Source organism: Hylobates moloch, unplaced genomic scaffold (assembly GCF_009828535.3).
Source record: "Hylobates moloch isolate HMO894 unplaced genomic scaffold, HMol_V3 SCAFFOLD_4, whole genome shotgun sequence".
Classification (NCBI taxonomy): domain Eukaryota; kingdom Metazoa; phylum Chordata; class Mammalia; order Primates; family Hylobatidae; genus Hylobates; species Hylobates moloch.
This window is the reverse complement of record NW_026652279.1, coordinates 99,195,375-99,206,008: the sequence shown is the minus strand read 5'-3', so window position 1 is coordinate 99,206,008 and position 10,634 is coordinate 99,195,375. Positions and strand designations below refer to the sequence as shown.

At 37.0% G+C, this 10,634-nt stretch overlaps 1 protein-coding gene and 1 non-coding gene across 3 annotated transcripts in view; both read right to left on the bottom strand.

Annotated features, from left to right (window-relative positions):
- Nucleotides 1-10,634, bottom strand: part of MICU2 (mitochondrial calcium uptake 2) — a 113,224-nt gene that overhangs the window by 27,404 nt on the left and 75,186 nt on the right. For both annotated transcript variants that reach the window (XM_032150666.2, XM_032150667.2), the window contains exons 5-6: nucleotides 4,164-4,211; nucleotides 2,796-2,878 (exon numbers count right to left, since the gene is read on the bottom strand). In XM_032150666.2, the coding sequence (XP_032006557.1) occupies nucleotides 2,796-2,878; nucleotides 4,164-4,211 (131 nt within the window). The remainder of the gene's footprint in view (nucleotides 1-2,795; nucleotides 2,879-4,163; nucleotides 4,212-10,634) is intronic.
- LOC116467732 (small nucleolar RNA U13) lies at nucleotides 9,281-9,381 on the bottom strand. Its single transcript, XR_004247934.1, has one exon. It is a non-coding gene; the product is annotated as a small nucleolar RNA U13 (small nucleolar RNA).

The following is a 10,634-nucleotide window of genomic DNA, read 5'->3' as shown; positions in this document are numbered from 1 at the left end:
TAGTTTCTTTTGCTGTGCAGAAGCTCTTTAGTTTAATTAGATCCCATTTGTCAATTCTGGCTTTTGTTGCCATTGCTTTTGGTGTTTTAGACATGAAGTCCTTGCCCACGCCTATGTCCTGAATGGTATTGCCTAGGTTTTCTTCTAGGGTTTTTATGGTTTTAGGTCTAACATGTAAGTCTTTAATCCATCCAGGTCTGAAATTCTCACAGCTTAACTAACTTAATAGAATTTCACTTATTTAGGTATATGGCCTTTTCATACAAATTACCCCCCATGAATAATAATAGTTTTAAATCTATCCATTTCTTGTCCCCAAGGTAGAGTGAAGTAGCTGGATGGTATCTTGTGACTTATGGCACTGGTTTTCAGGTCCTACTTGTGCAAACACATTTCCTTCAAATATTTATTTGAGATACTTGATTAAGTCCTCAAATATCTCAAATGAATATTTTTATCTACTGCTACCAGTTTTGAAGTTCTATTCACTCCTCTTCAGCCTTTTGCTCTGTGGTGTTGGTCCCGACTCTTTTGAAACTGCTCTGTAATGGTTCCTACTGACCTACACAATTTCAGAGGCTCTCTACTCAGTCCCTACCTAGTTGCCCACTTTTTATTCTTTAGAGTTCGGTGTCTTTTTTACTATTTTTATTGTTTTTTTTGAGACAGTTTCGCTTGCGATGGCGTGATCTCGGCTCACTACAACCTCTGCTTCCTGGGTTCAAACGATTCTCCTGTCTCAACCGCCTGAGTAGCTGATATTACAGGCATGCGCCACCACGCCCGGCTAATGTTTTGTATTTTTAGTAGAGATGGGGTTTCTCCATGTTGGTCATGCTGGTCTCAAACTGCCAACCTCAGGTGATCCGCCCACCTCAGCCTCCCAAAGGGCTGGGATTACAGGCGTGAGCTACCGTGTCCAACCCCGAGAGTTCACTGCTTTTAAACACTCCCTCTCCCATTGCTCGTCTTCCTCAGACTCCATTATCCTGCACTCTCTGGGCTCTTTGGTACTCCGCTCACTGTTCTGCTCCTTCTCAGGTTCATTCCTTGGCTTCTCAACCTCAGTTTGACCTCATAAACGAAACACTGCTCCCCAAGTCTCTGGTCTTATCCCTTTTCACTCTATTTCTTCCCCTTTGGGGTCATATACTTTCAGGACTTAATTATCACCCCTATGAGGATGTTCCCCAATCCTGGCTACATTACTGATCTCCAGCTGCTTGCTACTCTTGTCCATCTGTAGGGATGGCCATTCAGTTGCTCAAGCCCAACATGTCCAAGCTCAGAGTCAGGATCTTTCTCAACTCAGGCCTTCTAAGAATTCTTCAGATGAGGAGGGCTGACACTGAGGAAAGAGCAGGGCCTCTAGAACAAGACGGATTTGGAATCAATTTGTATACAGTAAAATGTACCCCTTGAAAATGCATTTTTTGCTTTCAGGATCATGCACTGGATGAGTTTTGACAAATTTATATACCAGTGTAACCACCACTCCAAAGAAGATCTAAAATATTTCCAGTACTCCAGAAAGTTCTCTCATTTTTCTTTGCAGTCAATTCCTGACTCTCTCCTGGCCTCAGGCAACCAGTGATCTGCTTTTAGTAGGTAAGTCCTCTTTTCTAAAATTTCAAATAAATGTAATCATACAGTATGTACTCATCCATGTTGCGGCATTTATCAGCAGTTTGTTCCTTTTTACTGTTAAGTAGTATTCTATTGCATGGATCCTATTTGTTTATCCACTCACTTGATGAACTTTTCGGTTGTTTCTAGTTTTGGCTATCATGAATAAAGCAACTATGCATATTAATATACAGGTCTTGGGTGAATATGTTTTCCTTGACTAAGTTAAGAGTGGATAGGTCATATGTCAAGGATATATTTTATTTTAAAAGAAGCTGCCAATTTTGTTTTCTAACAAAATTGGTTACCATTTTATTCCCACCAGCAATGTAAGAGGTTCATTTGCTTCATATCACAAAGGCTTTAAAAAAATGTCATAAGTCATTTATGTACACACCTAATTTGTCATTTACATAAGTACTCATTAATTCATCAAGAGGGATAGCTACTATGTGCTAAGCACTATGCCATATATATATCTATGTTTTCTTTTCTCCATAAAGCACTGCAATCGATTAAAAACACTTAACCCTAACTGGCACATACCAAACTGTTGATGTGCATTGAGGTTTTTTTTTGTTTTTTTTTTGTTTTTTTTTAATATTAGCACCAAATTTTCAGGAACAGAGTAAAATTTACTTGTTGGGTGTTCTAGAGTTACATCTTAGAAAATACCATTTAAACACGTTTTCAGCTCTTCAAATATTAGCCTTAGAGCAAATTCCTGGAAAATTTGCACCAATTTATAACTACTGCAGCATTTTCACTTTTTTCCAATTCTTTATGAAGGCTTAAGTTTTTATCATGTCTATTTTTTGTATATCTTTAATAATTTTTAGTATAATTTTAGCATATCAACACATGTTCTTTAAAAAATATATATCCTATGAAACTCTTCTTACCATATTATTTGCTGAAACCGTAAAAATGTAACCCTAAAAAACAGATGCTTATGCTTACTTCTCTTTTTGGAATCTTATGCTGTGTTCACTTATTGGTGTCCCCATAGTTGTATTATAGAAAATTTCATATTTTTGAATGTCCAAATAATTTCCTGACAGTTCATATGTAAACAATGAATACAATTTTGATTTTAATGGAAATGTAAAATTATCATACAAACATCCAGGTATTTTATGATAAACCTAAAATAATTAGCATCTACTTACCTTAAAAAATTCCCTTTTTTCAATCATCTCATTACCATCTGTATCCAGCATTTTAAAAGCAACATGAAATCCAGAATGGGGTTCTGCAGTGAAGTGAAAAATGAATATTTAAATGTTGATGAAAAGCAAGTTATTTGTAGATAGACAGATCTTCAAATTTGACATGCAGTAGCAGAAACTGTATGAGTAAGTGCCTACACAGAAAAATAATGACTTCTTATAACAATTCCAAAGGCTGATATTTGGTGTTATGGCTTTCTTCTCTGCCTTCTCCAACACCCTTTCCATAGGTGCTGCTGCTCTGCTAGTAAGTGTTCTGCCTTTCAATGCAAAATTAGTTTGTAGGCTTAATTTATTTCTTTAGCTCTACTAGGGGCTTTTCTATATTCTTACAGTACCTTGGTTATTTTCAAATTAATGATTACTTTTTATTTCCCTTTCTCAGAGTACTTAAACAACAACAACAACAACAACGTATTTTGCAATCATTTTACACTTAGGGAAATTTTGTAAAGATAGTACAAAGAGTCCACAGAGTCCTCTAATTTTTCTTTTCTTCTGAGACAGGGTCTCACCTGTCACCCAGGCTGGAGTGCAGTAGCGTGATCACAGCTCACTGCAGCCTCAACCTCCTGGGCTCAAGCAATCCTCCTACCTCAACCTCAACAAGTAGTTGGGACTACAGGTGTGCACCAACACACCTCGCAAATTTTTAATTTTTTTTGTAGAGATGGGGTTTTACCATGTTGCCCAAGCTGGTCTCAAACTCCCGGGCTCAAGCTAAAGTGCTGGGGTGGGCCCCCACACCTGGTCTTCCTCTAATGTTAACATCTTACATAACCACAGTACATTTATAAAGACTAAGAAATTAACATGGCACAGCATTATGAACTACACTATTGACTTTATCTGGGTTTTATGTTTTTTCACTAATGCTGTTTTCCTATTCTAGGATTAAATATAAGATACCATGTTGTATTTAGCTGTCATGTCTCCTGAGTCTTCTCTAATCTGTATCAGTGTCTCTCAGTCTTTCCTTGTTTTCCATGACCTTCACACTTTGAAGAGTACTGGTCAGGAATTTTGCATAATGTCAGATAAGCATTTTTAAAGCCTAGACTACCACTATGATTCTCTAGTTCAACAAACTTCCTACTAAAGAGACAAAGCTACGGGCTGCTATAGTGCACAGGAAGTAGAAGAGACCCAAAGAGATAACCTAATCCAACATTATCATTTTGCAGATATAGAAACTAAGGCATCAATAATTTTTTAATGATAAAGACATAAATACCAAACTTTTAAAATCCTGTTTGGTAAGAACAGAGAATTCCACATGATCTCTGAGAAAAACTGTAGGATACTTACTAGTGAGGATTGTAAGCAAGAAAAGATACTCAGTATATGAAATTAGCCCTGAAAGAGATAAAAACATATCAGAAAATAAGCTTTAGATGGTTTAGAATATACAGAGACATTAACATTGAAATTTCACCTAATTAAAAAATAATTTTACTTTAAATTACCTCTCTTTGATACAGTGGAAAATTTTTATAATAGTTGAAGTAGAGGCCTAATACTTAAAAAAAGAAACTATGTTTCATCAGGTACTATTACTAGTAAGGAGGTTGTGATGGTTGGTTTTAAGTGTCAGTTTGACTGTGTCACAGACTGAACATCTTGAGTATCCAGATTAAACATCATTTCTGGGTGTCTGTGAGATTAGCATTTAAATTGGTAGACTCGGTAAAGCAAGCTGTCCTCCCCAGTGTGGGTGGGCATTATCCACTCTGTTGAACAAAAAGCAGAGGAAGGAGAAATTCACCCTTTTTTTCTGCCTCACTTCTTGAGCTGGAACATCTTATCTTCTACCCTCAGATGGGTTTACACCATTGGCTCCCCTGGTTCTCAGGCCTCCAAATGTGGACTGAATTACCCCACCAGCTTTTCTGGGTCTACAGCTTGCAGATGGCAGATCATGGGACTTCTGTACCTCCATAATTGCATGAGCCAATTCTTCACAGCCAACCTCTATCTAAATCTCCTATTGGTTCCGTTTCTCTGGAGAACATTGACTAATACAGAAGAAGAATCGAAGCTGGCTCGCAAATAACAGGCATCCACTACAAGTTTTATTTGCATGGCACTTTATGTAACTTTTACTTAAATTTTTACTATTCATAACATCTCAAGTGAAGCAAATTTATAAATTCAGTCGAATAACAAACTTGGGTTATACTGAGAGTCAAATTACATTATTTAAAATGTACTAATTAGTTCTTTGTAGCAGTAACTTGATTTTTCCTTTGGGAAATCATTCTTTGTCAGTCTCAAATATGCAGTTTGAGTAGGATGACCCTACCTTTGCCTCTGCAAGTAAATGCTAATTGGCTGAAGCCAATCACTGCATTTCTGTGGAACTGATGCAGGGATGGGCAAGTAGCTCAGGCCCAATCTAATAAGGAGGTTGCACTAGTCTGGCTCCAGGGACTGGTTCAGGGATGGGCTAACACCTAAGTAGGGCCACTCAGAGTAGTACAGCAGGATTTCTGATGCAAATGCTGGATCACTGACTTTCACACTTTTATTTTGTGCTGGGCTTTGGTGACGTGAGAATGTTATTCTCAGGAACGTGAGGCAATGGAGAGAGTGCCTGGAACTGCCAGAGGCCAGTATTTAGAGCAAGAGAATGTAGCCAACCTTTAATTGCCAGATCCAGAAAATGAATATGGTGATGTTTGAGCCCTGGATCTTGCTTGCTCAAGTACATTGTGTCAGGTTTTCGGCTGCTTACACAGAAACGATATCTCAAAAACCATGGCTTCCTGATAAGCTAAAAAAACAATTGTTCCCTCCGGATCAAAAGATTGGTATAATAGCAAAATGCACAATTAACAATTAAAAACACTTTTTTAATCATGGAAAACTTCAATCATATGCAACAACAGAGAGAATAATATGATGAATAATTATATATAATTATATTAAATTACACAACGAAACTCAGCACCAATAATTATCAATTCATGGCAGGTCTTGCTTTATCTATATTCCTTTTCACTCCCTACCTCCCACTGGATTATTTTGAAACAAAACCCACATATACATATCATTTCATAGTAAAAAATTCAGCCTGTATATCTAAAAAAAACCTCCCTGCCAGATAGTTACCACACCTAAAAAAGTATCAATAATTCCTTAACATCTTCAAATTCAAATCAGCATTATCAATTTTCCTGTTTTAGACAAGTTTTCAAGTGTGTTCAAATGAGCATCCAAAGAAAAGTCCTTACATTGCACTTGGTGAGTAGGTCTCTTAAATCACCTGTTTTTAAATATTGTGGTAAAATAAACATAACATACAATTTACCATTTAAACCATTTTTAAGTTTGGGAGCATTAAGTAAATTCACACTGTTGTACAACCGTCATTAGAAATTTTTCATCATGCTAAACAGAAACACTGTACACATTAAATGTTAACTCCTGAATCCCACCACCCATTCCTGCCTCTAGCCCCTGTAACCTCTATTCCACTTTCTGTCTCTGTGAAGTTGCCTAGTCTATCTAGGTACCTAAGATGAATTATACGATATTTGTCCTTTTGTGATTTGCTTATTTCACTTGGCATAATGTTTTAAAGGTTCATTCATACTGCAGCATATGTCAGCACACCCTTCCTTTTTAAGGCTGAATAATATTCCATTGTACCTATGTACCACATTTTGTTTATCCACTCACCTGCTGATGGACATCTGGGGTGTTTCTACTATGTGGCTACTGTGAATAATGCAGCTACAAATATTGGTGTACAACTATTTATCTGAGCCCCTGCTTTCATTTCTTTTGGGTATATACCCAGAAGCAGAACTGCTGCATCATACGGTAATGCTGTTTAATTTTTTTTTTTTTTTTGAGATGGAGTCTTGCTCTGTCGCCCAGGGTGGAGTGCAGTGGTGCAATCTCGGCTCACTGCAAGCTCCGCCTCCCAGGTTCACACCATTCTCCTGCCTCAGCCTCCCGAGTAGATGGGACTACAGGCGCCCGCCACCACGCCTGGCTAATTTTTTGTATTTTTAGTAGAGACGGGGCTTCACCATGTTAGCCAGGATGACCTCGATCTCCTGACCTCGTGATCCGCCTGCCTCGACCTCCCAAAGTGCTGGGATTACAGGCATGAGCCACCGCGCCTGGCCAATGCTGTTTAATTTTTGAGGAATCGCCCTACCTTTTCCACAGCAGCTGTGGAAATACAAATTCCCACCAAATTTCTCCACATCCTCAACACTTGTATTTTCTGCTTTTGTTTTTTAACCGCCAACCTAATGAATGTGACGTGATATCTCATTGTGGTTCTGATTTGCATTTCCCTGATGATTAGTGGCGTTGAGTACCTTTTCATGTGCTTTTCATGTGTATATCTTATTTTGAGAAATTTCTACTTGAGTCCTTTTCCAAACAAGAAGTTTTGTATAGTTCTTTACATATTCTGGTTATTATCCCTTATTATATATACGAATATATACGATTTGAAAATATTTTCTCCCATTTGTGTATCTTTTTTTCACTCTCTTGACAGTGTTCTTCGATTCGCAAATGTTCTTAATTTTGATGTAGTCTAATTTATTTATTTATTTCCTTTTTTTTTTTTTGGAACAAGGTCTCACTCTGTTTCCTGGGCTGGAGTGCAGTGGCACAGTAGTGGCTCACTGCAGCCTTGACCTCCCAGGTTCAAGTGATCCTCCCCACCTCTCAGCCTCCTGACTAGCTGGAACCACAGGCATGTGCCACCATGTCCAGCTAATTAAAATACTTTTTTTTTTTTGTAGAGACAGGGTCTTCCTATGTTGCCCTGGCTGGTCTTGAATTCCTGGGCTCAAGTGATCCTCCTGCCTCAGCCTCCCAAAGTGCTGGGACTGCAGGTGTGAGCCACTGTGCCCAGCCTTCCTGTCTCTTACGTCTCTCTTAATATATAGGTTTTCTCCCTTGTCTTTTTTGCCCCTACCTTTCAATTTAATTGTTGAAAAAGGTGGTCATTTGCCCTATAAAATTTCCAATAGTCTATAAAATTCTGATGACTGTATGTCCTTGGTATCATTTCACGTGTTCCTCTACCTTCTGTGTTTTCTACAAACGGTACTTAAATCCAGATGTGTGCTAAGATTCAGGTTTGATTTTGACAAGAATTCTTACATATGGTGTTGTATACTTCCATCAGGAGGCCAAAACGCAGATGTTTACAGAAAATACTAGATACCATAGAGAGATACGAATAGTAAGAGTTACAAGAGTTTAGAAAAATGTGCAGGCATTTCCAGAGTTTAGATGATCAAAGATGTCACAGAGGAAGTAATTCTAACAGTAATCTTTGAATGATTGGTCAAAATTTTAATTAAGTGGATGTGGTATAAATGGGAAAGCTATTTAAGATAGATGAAGCTGAATATGAAAACTGCAAAGTGATTGTCTGAAATAATGCTCATGTGGAAGCAGCAATGGGAAAAAAAACTACTATGGTAGTTCCAACAGGAAGAATAAAGAGCTGCAGAGGGTGATGACAGTGGGAATGTATTTACCCTTCTGTGCAGGACATCATACCCTAATGGCTCGCAAGCAAATAAAGGAGGGAGTCAGGGCCAAAGGTAGTTCAGAGCAAGGAAAGCAAAAATGGTATTATTAGATGATTCCATGTTTTAACTATAAGTAAATATTTTAAATGTTTTCAATGGTTTCCTTTTTTTGAATTACCAACTTTTTGTTGTTTCTATTTTGGAGCAGGTGTACTTTTCTTTAACAAAAAGACGACAGTATGTTTTCAGATTTTCTTTTGCTTTAAACTATTTTGTCCTTCTATAAAGGGAGAATAAATTAAATGTGTTTTGTCATATCTTGTACCTGGGAGAAGTGCTCTAATGTTAGCTGAAAGATCAAAGTATTTCATTCTTTGGCAGCCTTAAGAATTTTTCTCATTTTCAAAGGAATATGGCAATGTGAAAAAAATGGCCAAACCTCTAGACTCCACTGGGCTTGATGCCAAAAGGAGACCTTGCTTTTCTTCTCTTTAGACACAGGTACAGGTCCTTTATGCAAGCAGAACTTTTTGAAAAAGAAAATTCCAGGGTCTTTCTTTGAAATACTGACTTAAATAAAAAGCTTGATAATCACAGAGTTGAGACAGTATAAAAACAGTACCTTTCACTCTCAAGGTGGGTTACAAATAAACAAGGTAGTTCTACAACAGCATTCTAGGCATTTGCTCTCTGAAAATGTTTTTAAAGAAAACTGACACACGAGAATACTGACAGGAGAAACAGCTTAATATATATTTGTTATATCTAATTGTAAAGTAAATGCTGTTAAATGGCAATGATTCAAAACTACATTAGGACAGTATTTTAAACAATTTCTGTTTAAAAGTTTGTTAAAGAATCTCTTAAGAGGGGCACTAGGAGAAACGAGTAAGTTCTGATTTTTTCCCTTCTTCACGTCAGACAACCAATATGTTGTCCTTGTAAACAAGGTTTGAGGGAGGCACATCTCACTCATCAATGTGAAAACCCAGTCATCACACTTAAGATGAATAAATTCTGTCAGTTACAATGCTTATCTAGAAATATTGAGATGGAACCATTCTAAAATATGATCTGCTGTTAAGTACAATTTTGTGAATCCTGTTTTCCAAAGAGACTGGATTATCTCACCTATTGCAAGAATATATTTATATCTTACAACATATCTCATAATTTATATTCAATATATTTTTGAGGATGGTATTAAAATTATGCTCAGTTTAAAAAATATATATATAATAACCTACAACTTCTTCTTCCTTATAATAATACATGTTGGTAAATTATTTTCTTATTTTAGGAATGTACTACCTTTTGCTAGTTATGATAGAGATAAATTTTGATAGTTCTTATAAGTGGTAAAATGGAATATTTCAAAGGGTCCCAAGTATAACTAAGTTTTACGTTGTTTTTCTTCAAATCACTATTAACAGCAACAGTGAAGTGTATCTTTAAAAAGTGTATCTTCTGAATCTCCTATAAAATAAATATTTACATTAGTGTTTTTTTCTTTAAGTTGGAAATGTACACGTCAACTCATGTATTTCAGAGAACTAAAAAGTAACTGTTGTCTTTCTTCAAGATGTTTCCCTATTGCACTTATAAGCACTTTTTTCCTATACTATCAGATCACAATCAACATTACAGACAAGATATACAAAAGTCTCAGCCCTTCCACTGTATTAGGCTTCCTCACAATTTAATAAACAATTCTACTGTTCTGTTTGTTCAGTCAAAAACAATTTATTAAGCATATACCACGTGCTAGCCATTGCGCTTAGACCTCACAAGTTTACAAAGAAAAGCGCCTTTTCCCTCAAGGAATTTATATTCTAAGAAGTTAGCAGATGACACATAAACCAGCAATTATAATAAAACATGGCGAGAAAGAATATATAAAGAATGATGAGAATGCAGGGGAGGGAACCAATTTTTTTCTACTGAAGAAGTTAAAAATGATTCCCAGAAGAAGTGAAGCTTGCGCTAATTCTCCAATGAGCAGAAGGCTGGGAGAAGGTGGTGAGTCAGAGAGTAGAGGGAGAGAGAGAACGGCAAAGGGAAGAGCGTGTGCAAAAGCATGAAAGTGTGAACAGACGTGGCACACTGTACAGAATGGCAAGAGAGGACAGCAGGGAAGCTTGTGCAGGGCACAGGACACAAAGGGCTTATATACACCAAACTAAGGAAGCTGGATTTTATTTATTAAGTGACAAAGTTACTTGATCTGTTTCCTATTCTCTAGAGGTAGGGAGAAGAGAAGACGAATTTG